Below are 20,854 nucleotides of genomic sequence, written 5' to 3' on the forward strand. Positions count from 1 at the left end.
ATTTTTTTTTTTCTGGTTATTCACAAATATTTTTCCGATGTGTTCGGGATGTTCCATCTCCAAAGAAAAAGTGATTCCATTTTGTTTTTGCTTGAGCAAGAAAGAATATCAAACAATTTTCATTTTTTAATTTAATGAGCTACAATAAAGATGGCAGTCATTCGCCCCTTATAGTAGAGGTCGTTGCTTTCGCGAATCGCTAAATGTAAAAAAATTAAAACAACCCACAGCGATGCTGTTGTTGTTGAGTTGAACAGAAATGAGTAGCCTTAAGCGAACAAATGAGCGACTGCAAACCTAATATAAACAAACATAAAAAAACCAAGCTTCTTCATTTTAGAAAGCGAACTATAACATATTGCTTCTTTAAATGTCATTCATTAACTGTATAAAATTTTTATTTAAAAATGCGGTGTACGGTATTCTATGTCAGAGAAAAAGACATTGTTTATATCTTTAGTATATAATTCTGACACAACTTTGGTGTGGAAATATATGTTTCGATTTTGTGACTCATTTAGAAGATATTATTGTCTCATTGCGAAAATAATATTGAGTATATTTTTTTGAAATTAATTTGCATGATTAATTGTTGTTTAACATTTTAATTATAAATTATTGGTACATAGTATACGTTAAGAAGTTTAGAATCTGTTTTTCTATGCAAATAGTTAGCAACCACATACTGATTTTACGATACTCCTCTATTAATAAGCTGATGTATATTGCAGTCTGTTCTAAGACATTTTCTGCTATATTATGTAAACATTTTAGCTTTATATATATATATATATATATCAGGCCTCGAAAAACCTCAGAAATTTTACCCGTCTCGGAGGACGACTTGTCCAACAATGTACCCGTCCTCCTTTGAAACTAACCCGTAGCTTCTAAATAAATGCAAATATAATTTTCTCTTATTTATTACAAACATTTATATAAATTGCACAATGAATTAGTAGTTACTAGGATTACATTATACAGTGATGAAAGAAATACTAGGCTGCTAATAGTAACCTAGCATTTCTTTCATGAAATGATTTAGTTCTTTTATGAAATAATTTAAATGACAAGGATCAAATTATCTGTCAATTTATCCGAGAGTACTATGTTTTTTAAATGAATCAAATATAACGTTTGCCAGTTCCACAATCAAGCCAATGATTTACAGAGGTTTCTGCTCAGAAATCTGAAAGGGGTTTTCCATTTAGGTAGATGTTCATAAATGCATTTAACGCTTCTTGTTTCAGACCAGTACATAATGTTTTTTTTTTTTAGTACGTTCATTGCTGAAAAGCCCCTTTCGACCGCTGCAGTACTCCCAGACAGAGAAAACATCAATTTCACCATGCACAGAATGTTGCTGTATTTATAGATTAGAGGTTCATTTTAGAAGTGAGGGGCTAGACTCTTGTAAGATAACACAAATTGAAAATATATCACGACCATTAACGGGAAAATGGCCGTTAAGAAATTCGTTGTCTGTTGTGAATTTTTGACCGCCGAGGATGGGCTGTTTTTCAAGCCCTGATGTGTATATATATATATAACACATATTAAAAATGCTTTAGTTTAATTCGATTTCACTTTTAGTTGGCATAATTATGGCTATTTTTGTCTTCTTTTTGCAATTCAAAATTATTGTTTTGAGGTGATTCTTTGGCCCTTTGAAAATGAATAAAAATAATTAACGTATTATGTTACTCAATAATGCTCTTAAAGAGGTAGTCATAATTACTCTCATTGAAATTTTCAGAATGTGAAAATTTAGGGTATCTTTAACCACTTGTGAGAGAATTATGACCATCAGCTAATGCACTTTCTGGAATTGTTCACATTTTACCAGACACATTAAATAATTTTTTTTCTTCTTCACTTTTATCTTTATTTAAATATAGGGGAGATAGATAGAATCCTGACTTAACTGAAGACAAACAAAGTGGACTTTGTTAGACTATATTCTTCTTCAAATTTTTCATAAAAGTTGTTGGCAATTTCTGGAATTGTGACAGATTGGTGCAATGATAGAAGATGATTGTTTATTTTAAGGATAATTGAGTGTATCACCTCATAAAGCTTGTATGTCAGTCAGTCATTGATTTAATAACCTCAAAGACACTAAAATAACTGAAAATGGATTAAGCCAGTTCTACAAGTTTTGGTTCTTATTTATTTGTAAATTTTTTTTAATATTTTTTTTTTGGTTGGCCCACTTCTTGATTTTCTGAACTAACTTTTCCACTAATTTGAAGCTAGATTCTTGATTTTCGTGTGCTAGATATGGTTTCAGCTTCTTGCTGTCTCAGTTTCCTTTTTTTTTTATTACTTTCCTGCAGGCTATTTATATGTTAAGAAGGAAGAGGCTTCTTTTATATGAATGTTCTATTCTGCTACAGAATATGCAAAGTCATTAATTTTGAGTTAACGTGAAATATGGTCATAATTTCCCTGTACTGATAAAGAAATGGAATAATTATGACCACCATATATTTTTAGGTTATAATAATAATAATTGAAAATTATAATTATAAGTAGAAAAAATATCCAAGGCTGTTCATATACATAATTTTACACTAATGAAAAAAAATTTATTTTAGGGTTAAAAATCAACATGTGCCAAAACTGTTTTATGAAGATTGTATAATTTTTCAGATTCACTTGAATATTTGTTCACTACTTTTTTAAAATTTTTTTTACATAAGAACTATTTAAAGAGTCCTGAAAAAATATAAATCATTTTCTGAAATTCTTACCTTAGATAAGCATAACTGCCAAGTCTCCTGTTTTTTGACATAGACTCCTTATATTACTACTATCTCTTGTTTACCCATATATTCTCAAATTTCTACCTATATGTCGAATAAATTTACAAAAAATGTTCACCATTAAAATACATCTCTTTTTCCTCAACAGATGGTGATATTGCCAGTACTGTTGTATGTTGAGTTTTATTATACTTTAAGTAATTATAAATAATGGTTTAAAAAAATCCTGTTTAGATTTATACATAATTGTTACTTGGGTAAATATAAGTGCCTAAATTATTTTCAATTTCTCTTTAATTTACATAATTATGCATGATGTATCAAAACTTTACTCATAGCCTAAAAAATGTTGCTAGTAAAATCTCCGTTATTTTATTTCTATGTTGGCAAGTATGGATAAGTGTTTTATCTGTTTTTTTGTTAATTTTGTTTGTTCTTATAAATTCTAGCAAAAGTGTTTCTCTTGCACCCATGCCCTTTTAAGAACAGGTCGCCTACACCAGCCCTTATGTGTATATGTACTCCCAGTTGATGCTCTATAAAATGCCCCTGATCGACTGAAGATTAACAGACATTATAATTAGAGTACATTATATTGCCAGTGCACAATACCATAAATATTTTATCATAACTAAAAAAAAAAAAGAAATACTAGACTATATTCAATAATAAAATGCCATATTTTAGTAAGATACAGGATGCCAGTTGAATAATTGATAATAATGCAACTTTTTTTTTCTTAATGTTGATGTACTTAAAAGTACCAATTAAAGTAGAACATAAGAGGAAAAAAAATATTTAAATAAATAATCGGTTCCAAATAGCCATTTTCGATAAATAATATAATATGTGTCTAAATAAATGCAAAGCTACAGATTTTAACCTGAAAGTAAACCATGTAAGGGAACTAGCATTTTGCAGAAAGAGTGAAAAAAATTTCAAATCAGAAAAGAAAAGTATAATTGATTAATTTATTATACTCTTATTTACAAAAATACAATAATTATAATTTACAAAAATCATTAAAAAATTTTTGGTAAATCATAAACTTGAATTTTCTGCCTTTTTTCTTTGTGCCCTAAGGCAGATGCTAGGTTAACCTACTGGAAGATCAGACCCTAGAACAAGGTGTGCCTAATTTAAGCATAAATGTTATTAAATTCATAGTTAACTTTGCTGAGGGTATAGTAGTGGAGAATAAGTTAAGGTTATGTTATGTAATTAATCTGTGCATTAATAAATATTTATTACAAGCAGAAAGGATAAAAAAAAAGTTTTTTTTTCTTTCTAAACATTCATTTTGTTAAAAATATTTTTTATCCAAAGAATATGTTTGATTTGTTCATATTAAAAAAATTGTTCTCTCATCTATTCACATTTATTTTTCTCTCTAGATATTCACTTAAACTATAGTTATAAGAATACTTTAAGAGCTAATTCCTTTTCTTTTGTATAAGCACTTTAAGCTTTTAAAAGAATGGATATTTAAAATAATAATAAATAGAAACAACATTTTTCTTTCATATCATTTATTTTTAAAGAATTATATCTAGTTATATACATTTGAAAAACTAATAAGTATTTCTATTTTTAGACTGGCATTAAAATGCAAGAAAGTGGAAGTTTTGAACGCTGTGTTGTTAAAGTTGAAAACATTGAAGATGACTCAACACCCAAAATACTTGTAAGTATTTTGTGTTATAATTACTATTTACAAATGTTTTCTATTACTTTGGAAAAATTATCTGTTAATTACTAAAAGAACCTTTATAATTAACATATAAATTATTTAACTTGTTTCTATTATTTTATTATTATTAACTTTTATTCGAGCAGAATATAGCTTAGTTTTATCTAAATACTTGACATTTATTTTTTTTGCACTTGTTTATCTTCTTATTTTTGCAGTCTGAAGTAATAAATGCAATCGTAATGCGTTATTTGATCCTAGCTCAAAAATTCTGCTCATCTAACCTTTTTTTACGAAAAAACAGATCAAATAATTCAATTTGATGCTGCATTTCTTCAATGTTTACTTGACTATTAATTGCTCCCAAACAGTCCTCTTTTACCTTCAAAGTTCGTTTTTTAGTGCTAAGTCCATTTTACTCCTCTAGTTCCTCATTAAAATTATATGAAGATTAGTACATGGGGCGTAGCATTTTTAAAAAGTGCTTAAAGGTGCTTATTTTTGATATTCGTTTTTTAAAAGACCTTAAAGATGCTTTTTTTATTCGGTGTTTTTAAAAAGTACTTAATTTTCCCTTTTCGAAAATGAGTTTTTTTTTTTTACCATGTATATTTTTGCCACATATTCTGCAAAAGCTTGGTTTTTACATTGTTCTATTCAACGTTTTCACAATTCATTCAAACACTGGGCATGCTGGTATACCGTTGGTCTGTAGTGTATGAAAGCGCCAATCATTTAACATGTTTGATAAAATACTTGCAAACAAATCTTGTATGATTAAGATTAGTTGTTTCAAAAGTTTGAGCTGATCTCACTGTACTTCTTTTTAAAATGATTTTAATCATATGAAAAATTAATTATAAAAATTTTAAAATAGTGAACTGAGGGGTCATTTACGAATTGATTTGTTTACTTCCATTGCTACATTCTTAGCTGCATTTGAAATTAAAAAGAAGAAAAAAACTCTTTAATTAAATATTTTAGGTTCTGATTGAAGGATATTAAGCAAATTACATTTATGAAAAATATTTTTTCAAACTAATTTATATTTTATTTAGTGTAATAATTCTTTTAAATAGTAAATTTTATTATCATTAAATTTGTGATTTGAAAAATTTGTTTCTGCTGTTTTATGTTAACATGCAAAATTCAGCTTTCTTTAAATTTTTTTTCAAAAGAAAAACATGCTGTTGCAAATATGTATGATTTTTTTGTAGTTCTAAAATTGCAAAATTTGTATCCTAAGGATTGTCTATTAACTGTACAAAGTATTAAGGTATCTTATTTATCTTCATGAATTTGTGGTTTTAAGAATTTTTAGTACTCTTGAGTTATTTTGTGATTAATATTTTAAAAAAAGTATGATTTTAGGAAATCTTCACTTAAATATGTGTCTATATTCTGCATATTGTTAGTAAATGCTTTTACAAATCTTATATGATTTAGATTTATCATTTCAAAGTTTGATTAATTTTTTAATCATTTTGTTTAAAAACAACTGAAAAAATTGACAATTTAATAAGCCAGATTCACCAATGTGGTGTACTTAGGAACCATGCTACTTCTTTTTTTTTACATATATTTTCATAAATTATTAAAATACTATTTTTCTTTTAAATTTTTTGATTAGTGAAATATTGAAATTACTCATATTGATTCTTATCTTGAAATTGAGGAAACATTTTCTAATAAGTTTTTTAATAATTTACGAGCTTTTAAATTTTTTTCTAATCTTCGTGGTTATTGTGATTGCGTCCAATTAACATTTCAATGATAAATAACAATTTAACAGGGACCATTCACTAATTTAGGTATTTAATATGATTTCATTTAGATGCTCATTATCTGTCTGACATTAAAGAAACTTTGTGATAATTAGGTACTTTCTTGAGACAAAAATTGTACAGATGTGTTGAAGTCTATAAAAGACGAGAATTGTAAATGTAAAATACTGGATAGTGTTGTAAAAGAGTTTTAAAAAAAATTTTCTTTAATCACAACTTTTCCCTTTTTTTTAATAATTTATACAATTTATGTACCAAGCCTGTGCAAAATTAATAAGTTTTAAGAATTTACTCAAGAGACAAATTTATTTCATTTTTATTCTATACATCTTTTAGTTTTTGTAAAATTTCAGATATGCTTTGGTAAACTACTTTTTTCTTTTTTTAAGTTCTCTAAGTATACTCTTTTGCATGTGCCGTATAAGTCAGGAGAGTTTAGCTATATGTAGAAGAAATGATTTAAATAGAAATCATACATAATAAGTAGCTGTTGAATAAGAAAAAAAAAACTGTTTAATATTTATGCCTTTTATGCAAACATCAGTATAATCTGCATTATTTTTTGTTTTTTTAGGTTTCAAATTTTGGAAACTTTGGAGTTCTTTTTCTCTGTCAATTCTGCAAGAATTTGATGAAACAAGTTTTAAAATGTGAGTACTGTAAAAAAGAGCTGGATTGCAGCATGCAGGAATTAGGTTAGTACAATTTTATAAATTTAAGAATCCTTCTAACTTTATCCCTGCACTATCTTAACCAAATTCTTTAAATGAAAAAAATATTTTTCTGCTGTTTGTAAAAACAGTACTGATCTTACCATTCTTTGTTTATGGTAATGTTTGCAGTGTTTGTGATGAAATTTAATATCTTGAATGATTTAATATCTATTTAATATTTCTATTTAATAATTTATCTATTTAATATGATTTAATATTTATATTTATTGATTTAATATCTATGAATTTATCTAAATAAACTGATGTAGAATCTTTGCAAAAATAAAATTACCTAATTTCAATTTAATTATCACATTAACCCGTACATGCTTATAATAAAGTTCATTTTTAAGGTTAGTTAAAGAGTTTTCTGGTTCTTTTCTCTTCTATATCTTCAAATTTGTCATAACAATTTGCTTTTTAATTTTATTACTGTAAATGCTCTCAAACTTTTCTAAATATTTTTATTTTTATTATTTGTACTCAAGTAAATAGATGATTTATACATCAATCATATAGTTTTCAAAAGGAATCTAACTATACCTTTCATTTTTATGAAGACAGAAAATATGATTCAGTATATTAATGTCGGTCTCAACTTAGTAGTTTTTAGCTTTTTAATAAATTTAAAAATTGTTGTGCATCTCCTTTTAAAATATTCTTAAAATAGTAGTTAGCATTTAAAATTTACATTAGAAATTAAAAAAATACCACAAGGTATTCAACTATTTCTTTTTTGTATAAAAAAAGAAGCTGAAATTAATTTTAAAAGTTTTATTTCATGTTTTTTGTATTTCTTCATTAAATGCAAAAATCTTAAACTTTTTTTAAAAAATTAATTAAGGAAAATTATTAGTGTGCTTCTCAAAAATAACCTCTCGTAAAAAGCAAGTTAATGAAACTTTTTGTCATTGTTACTTATATCTTGATAAACAAAATTTAGTCATATAAATATTCTGTATACGCATTTAGAAAGAGAGAATTTGACCTGCATAGTAAGTAAAAAAAAAAAAATCACTTGAGAATTTATAAAATTCAAACAATATTTTTCTGAAACATCTTACTTATTAAATACTTACTTATTAAATACTTAACTTACATATTACTTATCAAAATTATTTGTTGATTTCGGTTTTCTATATCAGCATTTTTGTCAATTTCAGTTCAATACTTTTCAGCTACAGAACTATATTTATTACAATATTATTTCTCCCTTTTCGAATATTTAGTATATTTAATATTATAATTAGTATAATTAATATTATTAGTATAATTAATATTATTAGTATAATTAATATTTATAGTATAATTAATATTAATAGTATAATTAATGTTACTCCCTGTATTTTTAGTAGATACATGGGGCATAGCATTTTAAAAAAGTGCTTAAAGGTGCTTTTTTTATTCGGTGTTTTTAAAAAGTACTTAATTTTCCCTTTTCGAAAATGAGATTTTTTTCTTTACCATGTCGATTTTTGTCATGTATTATGCAAAAGCGTGGTTTTCGCATTGTTCTATTCAACGTTTTCACAATTCATTCAAACACAATGCATGTTGGTATACCGTCGGTCAGTAGCGTATGAGCGTCGGTCAGTAGTGTCGGTCAGTAGCGTATGAAAGCGCCAATAATTTAACATGTTTGATGAAATACTTGCGAGTTCGCATGTGCGCATACTGAGCTGGATGTGGTGAGATTCTTGCACTCTCATGTGAAACTCTGCTGCATTTTGCAAGATATTCTTAATTTCAGGCTTCATTTTGAAACCTCTTGATTTGACCTCTGAAATTGAACCAAGAAATCTCTCGATCTTCTTATGGTGGCTAATATAATCAGGAAAAGAGTTCTTGGTCAGAAACTAGTTATTTTATTATGATCATGTAAAGTCTTTGAAAGTTATTTTGCATTTTGTTAATGTATATAGTGTTAAAAAATATTTTTTAGGTGCTTAAAAAGTATTTTAAAGGTGCTTATTTTTTGTTGAGAGATTTGGCTATGCACCCTGTTAAAACTTTAAATTTTTGAAAAAGTGGCTGCTTGTTTTAAAAAGTGACCACTGTTGAAAGAGTTTTTACGGTTATAATTTTAGTTTAGAAATGAATTAAGCTCTAACTGGTACTGATTCTAGATTCATTTATATAAATTAAAGTTAAAACGCATGCAAACTATTTTCTTTAATTAATACAGGGTTACAAATGGAGTATGTTTGGCTATATAATCTAATGCAAAATCAGAAATCTCTCTACCTGCATACTTAACTGAAAGCATTCAGCCAAAATACAAGAAACCAAAAGCATCCAATCATCATGTGATTAAAAATTGACCTGATCGAGTCATAGTGCGGAAAGAAAAATAATGAATGGTTTAAAACATTAATATCTTTTTGGAAGAGGGATAACTTATGCTTGTTAATAAGTATCAGGCTTTTGGAAATAATAATAGTACAAACCAGTAGTAAATATTGATTAATTTATTAGAGTAGTCTGCTCTATTTTATTAAAATTAAAACATTTACTCTTATTTGTATAAGTTAATTCTTTGGTGATTGTTTCTGTATTTAAAAAAAGTTAAGACCAAAAGTAATTTAGACCAATATATTTTGTTTTTTTCAATTATAATTCTTACAGCAATAAATAATTTTTTTTAATGAAAGTATGGAAACTGTGACATTTTAATATTTGAAGAATAAAAATACTTTTATAGACATGAAATAAAGTGCATACTCTCTAGAAATTTATCTATGTATTTTAATCACAAAATTTCTATTTTGTGAAATTATTTATTATTTAACATTTTGCATAAATTATTTATTATTTTTATTTATTTTACAGATTCTATTGCCTTCGAAGAAGTAACTTTAAAACAGAATAGATGGCTTGAATATGTTCAATTCATGAGTTCAGAGTTGCCTCCTTCATATGATTTGCAGAATGAAACATTTAATCCGCAAGATCTTCCAAAATTTTGTCGAGTAGTGAATAGGATAGAAAATGAAATATTAAAGCACTGTAGAACAATTTCAAACTTATATTTTAATTTCGAGAGAAACGAAATCCTATCAAATAGTGATGTGAGTTTACTTTTTTGATTAAGTTTTTTGAAGTTTTCTGTGCAAGTTTAATAATTCATGCCTCATAAAAACTAAATATATCTATATAGAAGAAAAGAATAACTTAACCCATTACATTTATTAAAAAAAAAAAAAATAATTGGGAAAAGCAATTTTAATTTATCATTTTATAGATGTTTTTTTATGTCATATTAGAATAGTCTCCTTTATCCATTGTGTTCATTTCAAGATCCAAAAATGGATTTGCAATATTAAAACAAAATGTGGTTTATAAGATAGTGTTTTGAACTTGGTATTGTAGGATTTTCATTGCCATCATGGTTAGAGAAAAATTCCATATTCTGTAACAATTTTTTTTTTATATATAAAAAGTGTTTAAATTTTCTTGTTTTAAAAAATACAAAGGAATTGTAGCGTTTTTTTATGTCACTTCAAAAATACTGTTATTTATTTTACATTGAGTATTAATGTAATTTGCCAATTTAAATTTATAACACATTAATATATTTATAATGAATATAAAAACTATCATCATATTCAAAGTCTTTTTAAAGTGATGATTTCTTTAAAAGAAACAATTTTAAATTTTATTTTATAACCAGCATTAAATAGTGTACCCAATTCTGAGTTTACAACTATCAATGTTCACCTCCGTGGCTTTGTAATTTTGAACCCAACCCAGATAACAAGGTGATTCCTGTAACAAGCATTGGGTCAAACTAGCCTTCTCGAAAGACTCTTAGATAGAACTATCCCACATTTGCGTTATATGGAGAAATAATCAACAAAAACCACCCTGGTTAGCCCATCAGCAAGTGGATTTTGCTTCACTAGCCTTCTTTCATTGAAGATACATATATAATGTCAGCACTGTGGTCGCTGGGTGCCGGGAACAAAATTCGTATCAATCAGCCACCGCTGTGACTCAAACTTGGGTCACCTCATTAGGAGGGTCTATCCCCTGAGTCGTCACAGCTAAAAAAAGAAAAAATCAGTTAATTTTAACCAAGCTGATTTAAATCAACAAACTTAGTGAGCGGTAAAAAGTTGAACAACCTTACATGCCAGGTTTTGGGAAAATGGGGTGTAATTTTTGTTATCTAGGTCAATGAAATATTCTTTCTAATTATAAAATTTACATACAAATTGTACAAATTTTGATTTGTGCATATTTATCCATCTGATATTGATATCTAGCCAAGTGAGGTATTGTTTGCTATATATTTTTGTGACCCAACCGATGTGAAAGAAGTGAAATTAGAATCAATAGGATAAATAGCTAAGTAGTTTTAAAGATTTTATGCTACAACATAATTCTAGTGAGAGAAGAGTTTTTCCTTCTTTTTTCTCCTATCTGAATCCTGTCATGAAAGATCATGCAACTTTTTTCCCCTTAATAAGGGGAGGTTACTTAGAAATTTGGTTTGGTTTAAAAAAAAATCAATTTTTTTAAGCAAAAGAAAAGAATTATGTAGTGTAAAAACATAAATCTCTATACCTCATGTTATTTTTTTAAATCGATTTTTCAGATTTATGCAAAAACATCAAAACTAATACTAAATTTTAACTCTGAATTGTCAGTATCTCTAACTGTATCCAATGGCTTCCTCACTTTCATGATGAATTCTGATATCATTTTTGAAAATATGGAGAATTTCTTCAAAAGTAGTTATCAAGCTATTTAGATTTAGTTATAACTGTTACTAAATAATTCAAGATCGGGAGCAATGCAAATTCTTTGAAACCAATTTTACACTTAATTTAGGAAAGCCGAAATTCAACTTTGTACCAATAAAAGTGAACTTACTGCCAATAAAGTACAAGTGTAATCTGCACTATAAGATCATTTATTTTCTGCTAAACTCAGAATTATTTCTAACAAAAATAGACTTTTTTTAAAAAAATTCGAAAATTCATCTTGGTACCAATAAAAGTAAGTCAAGTCTGTTGATATCTTATAGTATTAAAAGTATATAACTTAAAACCTATGCAAATAGAATCTGCTCAATGAGATAACTTATTTTTTTTACTTTGTTTGAAAATAACTGAATGTACTTTTTTAACCTTTTAAACATCGAATTAAGAAAAGATTAATCGTACAACTTGAAAATCGAAAAGTATGCCACGAAAGCGTATCTAAAAAGAATAAAATAAAAAAATTGAGTGGAAAAAATTTAAAATATGTTTCTAACTATGTTCCATTTTTGAATCATTAGCATTTGGCAAAGCCTTTTTTTTAAATTATTATTTTCGAAGGAAAATAACAATGAAAGAATTTAAATAAATGATCACAATTAATGAACTACAGTTATTTTGCTTATTTTTACACTACTGAAAGTAAACTTATTATTTTTTTAATTAATTAATTTATTTTTAACTTATTTAAAATGCTATTAGCATTGATTACTGAGGTAAATGTATTCCTTATTATTTGCAATGACTTGCTATGATACAAATAAATTTTGGTGTAGACACTTTTTACATTAAAAACATTCTTTATGTATTTTTTTTTTTACAAAGACAATATGTTGTCTGCACAAAATAATGACTGCCTGATAGTTCAAATGAAATTTGAAACTGGATTCTTGATTTCAGTGTATTAAATATGGTTTCAAATTTTTGCTGTCTCAGTTTTTTTATTTTTTTATTTTCCTGCAGGCTCTTTAAAGGTTAAGGAGGGAGCAGGCTTTTTTTTTATGTATGTTCTAGGCATTTTTCTGCTACAGAGCATGTAAAGACATTAATTTTGAGTAAACGTAAAATATGGTCATAATTTCCCTGCACTGATAAGGAAATGGAATAATTATGACAATCATATATTTTTAGGTTATAATAATGATAATAGAAAATAATAATGGTATAATAATAATAGGAGTAGAAAAAAAATGTCATAGGCTGTTCATATAAATAATTTTACACTGACCACCAAAATTTTATTCTAGGGTTGAAATGACTTTGAATCAATGTGTGCCAAAACTATTTTATGAAGATTGTATAATTTTTGAGATTTACTTGAATATTTGCTCGATATTTTTATCTAAGAACTATTTAAAGATTCCTGAAAAATATAACATTTTCTAAAACTCTTACTGTTAATGAGTGTTTAGTTTGTTTTTTGTTAATTTTGTTTGTTTGTTCTTATAAATTTAAGCAAAAGTGTTTCTCTTACACCCATACCCCTTTAATAACAGGGCATCACCCCTTATGTATATATACACACAGTCTACACTCTGATAAAATGTTCCTGATCTACTGAAGATTAACAGACATTATAATTTGAGTACATTATATTATCAGCGCGCAATACCGTAATATTTTATCATAACTAAAAAAATACTGGACTGATTTCAACAAAACAATGCTATATAAACAATGTTATATATTTGCAAATGTTATATATATTTTTTTAATGTTGATGTACTTAAAAGTATCAATTAAAATAGAACATTAAATGTACAATAAGCATTTAAATAAATTATCTGGTTCCAAATAGCCATTTATGATGAATAATATAATATGTGTCTAAATAAATGCAAAGTTACAGATTTTAACCTGAAAATAATCCATGCAAGAGAACTAATATTTTGCAGAAAGAGTAAAAAAATTTTAAATTAGAAAAGTATAATTGATTAATTTATTATACCCTTTTGAAAAAAAAATTACAAAAGTCATTAAAAATTGTTTTAAATTTTTTTTTGGTGAATCATAAACGTGGATTTTCTGCCTTTTTTTCTTTGGTGCCCTATGGCAGATGCTAGGTTAACCTGATGGAAGATCAAACCCTAGAATGAACAGGGTGCGCCTAATTTATGCATAAATCATAGCATAAACGTTATTTTAAAATTATGTTTAGTTTTGTTGTGAGTATAGTACGAGGGTGTTTCGAAAAGTAAAGATACACCGTACGCCAGAGGAAAAGAAAAGTTTTGTCGAGCAAGTTGGCAACGCAGGTTTTAACCTTGAACCGTTAGCTTTCTCCTCGCGGTCGTTCGGCATTTCAACGTTGATTCTGGTAGGAGTAGGTCGTGTTTAAAATGGCTGCGGCGATTCAGAATCCCGCCAAATGCGAAGTGCGCTCCGTCATACGTTTTCTTCATGCAAAAGGTCAGAGACCAGCGGATATTCACAAAGAAATTGTTTCTGTTTATGGGAACTTTATGAATAGACAAAATGTAGCGAAGTGGTGTCGTCATTTCTCTGAAGGTAGGACCGATATTCATGACGAACAAAGAACAGGTCGGCCATCTGTGATCTGTGATGCCCTTCTTCAGAGAACAGAGGAAGCAATTCGCGCGAATAGACGTCTCAAATTGAAAGAATTGCGTCAGATCATACCGGAAGTGTCAATGACAACTCTTTATGAAGTTGTGACTGTCAAGTTAGGGTACAGGAAATTGTGTGCGCGCTGGGTTCCAAAAATGTTAACAGAAGAACACAAAAAGAAAAGGATGGGCTTTGCACTCGACTTCCTCACACGCTATGCAGAAGCAGGTGATGAGTTTCTTGATCACATTGTGACAGGTGACGAGACGTGGGTTTATCACCATACACCTGAATCCAAGCAACAATCAATGCAATGGCGCCATTCGAATTCACCCAAAGCCAAGAAATTCAAAACTTCGATTTCAGCGAAAAAAATCATGGCTTCTGTTTTTTGGGACAGACAAGGCATTCTTCTGTTGGAATTTATGCCTCTCGGAACGACAATTAATGCTGCTGCATATTGCCAGACTTTGAAACGTCTTCGAAGGGCAATTCAAAACAAACGCAGGGGAATGCTGACAAATGGAGTCCGCTTGCTTCATGACAACGCTCGTCCTCACACAGCGCTCGTAACCAAAGCACTACTCAAACAATTCAAATGGCAAGTTTTGGACCATCCGCCATACAGCCCGGACCTTGCGCCAAGCGACTTCCATTTATTCCTTTACCTGAAGTCACATCTTGGTGGAAAATCGTTCCACGACGATGTTGAGATGAAAGATGAAGTTGAAATGTGGTTCCGACAACAGGCGGCAACCTTCTATGACTGTGGGATACAAAAGCTTGTGCACCGACTTAACAAATGTTTGGATAACGGGGGTGATTATGTCGAAAAATAATAAATAATCGAGTTAATGAGATGTAACTGACGTTTTCAAAATAAATGTTTTTTTTAAGGAATGCGATCCATTGTATCTTTACTTTTCGAAACGCCCTCGTATTAGAGAATAAGTTAAGGTTAGGTTATGTAATTAATCTGTGCATTAATAAATAATTATTATAAGCAAAAAGGATAAAAAAAAAGTTTTTTTTTCTTTCTACACATTCATTTTGTTAAGAATATTTTTTATCAAAATATATCTGATTTGTCCATATTAAAAAAATTGTTCTGTAATCTATTCACATTTTTCTATCTAGAAATTCTCTTAAACTATGGTTATAAGAATACTTTCAGAGCTAATTCCTTCTTTTTTTGTATAAGCACTTAAAGCTTTTAAAGGAATGCATATTTAAGATAATAATAAATAAGAATAAAATTTTTCTTCCATATCATTTATTTTTAAAAAATTATATCTATCAATATACATTTGAAAAGCTAACTAGTATTTCTATTTTTAGACTAGCATTAAAATGCAGGAAAGCGGAAGTTTTGAACGCTGTGTTGTTAAAGTTGAAAACATTGAAGATGACTCAACACCCAAAATACTTGTAAGTATTTTGTGTTATAATTACTATTTACAAATGTTTTCTATTACTTTGGAAAAATTATCTGTTAATTACTAAAAGAACCTTTATAATTAACATATAAATTATTTAACTTGTTTCTATTATTTTATTATTATTAACTTTTATTCGAGCAGAATATAGCATAGTTTTATCTAAATGCTTGACATTTATTTTTTTTGCACTTGTTTATCTTCTTATTTTTGCAGTCTGAAGTAATAAATGCAATCATAATGCGTTATTTGATCCTATCTCAAAACTACTGCTCATCTAACCTTTTTTTACTAACAGATCAAATAATTCAATTTGCTACTGCATTTCTTCAATGGTTACTTGACTATTAATTGCTCCTAAACAGTCCTCTTTTCCTTCAAAGTTCGTTCTTTAGTGCTAAGTCCATTTTAGTCCGCTTTGTACCAACGTACTAATAAAAGTGAGCTTTCTGCCAATAAAGTGCAAGTGTAATCTTCACTATTAGATCACTTATTGTCGACTAGACTCAGAATTATTAAGAGCTAAAATAGACTTTTTTAAAAAAATTACTTAGGAAATCGAAAATTCATCTTTACCAATAAAAGTAAACCAAGTCTGTTGATTTCTTATAGTATTAAAAGTATGAAACTTAAAACATATGCCAATATAATCTGCTCTATGAGATCACTTATTGTTTTTTACTTTGTATGAAAAAAACTGAATGTGCTTTTTTAACCTTTTAAACATCGAATAAAAAAAAGATTAATCGTTTCACTTGAAAATAGAAAAGTATGCTATGAAAGCATATCTAAAAGCAATAAAACAAGAAGTTTAGTGAAAAATTTTTTGAATGTGTTTTTAACAATGTTCCGATTTTGAATCATTGGCATTTTTTTAAATTATTATTTTCGAATGAAAATAACAATAAAAGAAATTAAATAAATGCTCCCAATTAATGAACTACAGTTATTTTGCTTATTTTTACACTATTGAAAGTAAAATTGTTATTTTTTTAAATTTATTTATTTATTTATCTTTTTAACTTATTTAAAATACTTATAACATTGATTATTGAGGTAAATGTATTCCTTATTATTTGCAATGACCTGCTATGATACAAATAAATTTTGGTGTAGAAACTTTTTACCTTAAAAACATTCTGTTTGTATTTTTTTTACAAAGACAATATGTTGTCAGCACAAAATAATGGCTATATGATAGTTCAAGTGAAATTTCCTTAAAAAAAAAAAAAAAAAAAAGGAACAGTAAAAGAAATGAAAGAATTTTTTTTAAGAACTTAATAAAAATTACATTGATTACTGAGGTAAATGTATTCTTTATTATTTGCAACGACCTGCTATGATCCAAATAAATATCAAGCTTTAAATATAAATAAAAAAATTTCTTTTACTTTGTTATTAAAAACTCGCGTATAAAAGTATATTTATCTTGAGTATCAAACTACATAATTGTTTATAATTAAAAGACTTGATAGTTCTAGCACCATTTTAATTTAAAATTCTTTGTTTTGTTTATCAATAGATGTAACATTATGAATGTGAATATTTATAGATGGATAAAGAGGTTGAGAATTTATATTTTTAATAGGGACCCACTTTTATTAAAAAAGGACCCAGAAATAGAGAATTCTTAGTACCTAAAGACCCGCATTTTCCTCTTGCAGATTCACTGGTAACAGTAGTTTGTAGCTCTCCCTTTGCTTATGATTCATGGCAAAATTAATGGGCACTACACAATCACCACTTCTTTGTCGGAAATGCACCCTATTTGCATTTTATGTTTCTTTAACAAAATATAGAATTATGAATATTTTATAATATTTTGAAAATTACTTTATTTCATTCTTTTTTTTAATGTTTAAGCATTTTAAAAATGTACCTTATAGTATTTACCACTCATTGAGAAATCCTTAAAAAAATGCCTTTACATATTAAGTTATTTTAATTATTTAAACATGGTGCGTAGCATTTTTGAAATATCCATAAAGGTATTTATTTTTGATTTTCGTTAATTAAAAGCCTTTAGAATTGTTTTCTTTTCATGGGCTGTTTTCAAAACGTGCTTAATTTTCGAAAAATAATTTTTTTTTCTTTACCATGTCAATGTTCACTGCATATTATGCAAAAGCGTGGTTTAAACATTGTTCTATTTAACATTTTCACAATCCATTTCGGTTTACCTTCGGTTCGTAGCGTATGATAGCACCAATTGTCAATTATGTTACATGTTTGATGAAATACTTGGGAGTCCGCGTGTGCGTATACCGAGCTGGGTGCGGTGAGATTCTTGCACTCTCAAGTGCAACTTTGCTGTATTTTGCAAAATAATCTTAATTTCAGGCTTCATTTTCCACCCTCTGAAATTGAATCAAAAAATCTCTCCATCTTCTTATGGTGGCTAATATAATCAGGAAAATAGTTCTTTGTCAGAAACTAGTTATTTTATTATGATCATGTAAAGTCTTTGACAGATATTTTTCATTTTGTTAATCTATATAGTGTTAAAAACATTTTTCGAGTGCTTAAAAAGTACTTTAAAGGTGCTTATTTTTTGTTGAAAGATTTGGCTTCATACCCTGTTAAAACTTTTAATTTTTGCTGTATGTTTTAAAAAGTGACCACTGGAGAAAATGCTACAATTGACCACTGGCCAGTAGCAAAATTCCCCTTAATTTTGCCCTATAGCTTGTGGTACTTTTACACTGTCAGAGGCTTCTGCAGAAAGATGAGAAAATTATGATTTCCATGCAGTGCTTGTGATGTAGGATATACAATTAGATATTCAATGATGGAAGTATTGTTTTGTAAAGATTCATTATTTTGTGCTTGTGTATTTGTTTTATTTTATGCTGTGATTTAATCCTTATATATTACGTAGTATATACTATAATTCGTATTATAATAATTTTATAACTGGTGATAAGTTTCTACAATAATAATGCAAAAAAATTAAAACTCAAGAAAATTTTTCTTATGTATGCCGGCATTAATTTTTTTTTAATAAATTCCCATTTTTATGCATAGATATTCTTATAATTTCAACATTGGAAAGTAATGTATAAATTATGTACTACATTTATTTCTTTGTACAGTTTTGTTATTGAATCTGAAAGTCACAAATTTGTTCATATAAAGAAATTTTGAATTAGAATAAAATTACTATTATTTTGTTGTGTAGGCAGTTTCAAATATTATAGCTCTCCTAAAAAATTTAATGTATTTTTATTTTATTTATTTACAGATAATAAGAGTCTTTAATGATTGGAATAAATTTGTATCGGGATTCGACTGTAAAAAGAAAGCATTAACCGCTTTCATTAAAGAATATATTACTGAAGATGATTTTCAGGAGGCCATACAATTGCTCTGTGATGATTTGATTTTCACCGAAGAGTTACTACAGAAATATGTATGTTTGTCCACATTAGTTAAAATCCAATGTGAGGTAAATGACTTTTTAATTACATTAATAAATTTAAGCTTTTTTCATTTTCTACTTTTTATAAATTTTGAAATGTAGAGAAATTTTTTTTCTCAATTTAAAATCAAGAATAAGCTATAGCTTTTTATTTCTTATTAATCAATTCTTCCCAAATTATGTACCATGGCATCTTGAAGTGTCACCAAATTTTATCAGGAATGCTATGATCAAGGCATAAACCCAGACATGCATAAGTGGCTCAATTTTTATTTTTATATTGTCAATAAAAACTTTTTTAATGTATCTAGTTGCCCAAATGTTCATGCTTATTAGAAATAAATAAGCCAAAGGTAGTTTTATAACATTTTAAAATTAAAATCAAATAATAGGTTGATACATTTTTTACAACTAAGCAATTACTCAAATGTGATAATTTATTACTAAGTAATTGTGAACTTAGTTAACAAGAAGAAGATAAACATATTTTATCATTGTTTGCCCTCCAAGCATTGAGCCCCTACAAAAAATAGTGCTAAAATGTATTTATATAGGTAGTATATTTTTTTACATTAGTATTAAAATTTAAATTGTAATTTTATTAATTTTTGACGAATAAGTAATTATTTAAATTCGTTTTGCTATCCGTACATTAACAGAAAAGTGTGAACTTCAAATCTATAGACTGATCTTTTGTATAGCTAGTTTTTATCTTAACGTTCTTAATCCTTACATTGACCCCTAGGCAAAATTGTGAAAAAATTTCTTTACTATAGATTATTTTCCATAGATTATTTTCCAATGATATTATTCAATATCATTGGAGGAACTGATTTTTGTGTTACAAAGCTGTTGCAGAAAATTAGGAATGCCGGAGCTAATCCCCAGAGGGTTAAATTACCAAAATGAATGGTGAACATGTTAAGTTTACTGTTTAATTTTGTTTCATTTTATTTTAAAAATTTATTCTTGATTTTTAGGCTCAAAGAAAGCTTGCTATGGAGTTTCTCTCTGACCACAAGTTTTTTGAATATATGAAAAAATATGAATGGAAAGCAAACAATCTTGAAAATTGCTTGAAGTGTTATGTTGACTTTGATCGTTATAAGTCTCATGATGTAGTAAAAAAGTTAAAATTTCTTAACAAAAGGTAATTATTTTTCATAATTATTTTTATGCATTACTTATTTATGAATTAAATTTTGTTTATTGCAAAGATTTATTTTTGGCTCTTTTATAGAGTATTAATTGACTCATTCACTCCTTTCGTATTTATAAAATTATTATTCATGAAATATTGCTTATGTAGTAGAATTTTAATTATTCATAAATTAGGCAAATGGAAACTAGTATGAGTGAAAAATCGAGCAAACACGAAAAATTTGTCATACTCAAGTGTAAAAATGTTTCTATGCTGTACTATTCACATAAATTTTTAAAGCAATCAAATACCAAAAAGTAAACATTCCTTGTGTTTAGGTTTTTTATTTTTCATGATAAAATTTGTTTTATCACACTTTCGGTTATATCACACATTCTTCTTGTCTCTCAACTAGTGTGATGTTATTCAAAGTAATTTGTTGATTCTCAATAACTTTTCTACTTTTAGGTTTTTAGAACTATCATCAAATGTGCATAATATACAAATTAAGGCAGAAGATATACCACCAAGAAAAAATTTTGTAAGTATGAAAACTATTTTACAAATATTAAAAAT

General features: G+C 27.3%; 1 protein-coding gene across 2 annotated transcripts in view; it reads left to right on the forward strand.

Annotated features, from left to right (window-relative positions):
• The first annotated feature begins 201 nt into the window (after positions 1–201).
• LOC110282984 (uncharacterized) overlaps positions 202–20,854 on the forward strand; it is a 165,234-nt gene continuing 144,581 nt past the window's right edge. The window contains exons 1-9 of one of the 2 annotated variants that reach the window (XM_087164083.1): positions 284–556; positions 1,279–1,395; positions 4,360–4,449; positions 6,814–6,934; positions 9,782–10,020; positions 15,622–15,711; positions 18,961–19,164; positions 20,118–20,287; positions 20,747–20,819. In XM_087164083.1, coding sequence (XP_087020209.1) covers positions 4,372–4,449; positions 6,814–6,934; positions 9,782–10,020; positions 15,622–15,711; positions 18,961–19,164; positions 20,118–20,287; positions 20,747–20,819 — 975 coding nt within the window. In that variant the 5' untranslated portion in view covers positions 284–556; positions 1,279–1,395; positions 4,360–4,371. Of the gene's footprint in view, positions 557–1,278; positions 1,396–4,359; positions 4,450–6,813; positions 6,935–9,781; positions 10,021–15,621; positions 15,712–18,960; positions 19,165–20,117; positions 20,288–20,746; positions 20,820–20,854 lie in introns of both variants that reach the window. The other variant, XM_087164084.1, reaches the window with a different exon arrangement.

The sequence above is a fragment of the Parasteatoda tepidariorum genome, chromosome 5, assembly GCF_982258835.1.
Source record: "Parasteatoda tepidariorum strain Cologne lab strain chromosome 5, Ptep-v5.0, whole genome shotgun sequence".
In the NCBI taxonomy this organism is placed as follows: Eukaryota; Metazoa; Arthropoda; class Arachnida; order Araneae; family Theridiidae; genus Parasteatoda; species Parasteatoda tepidariorum.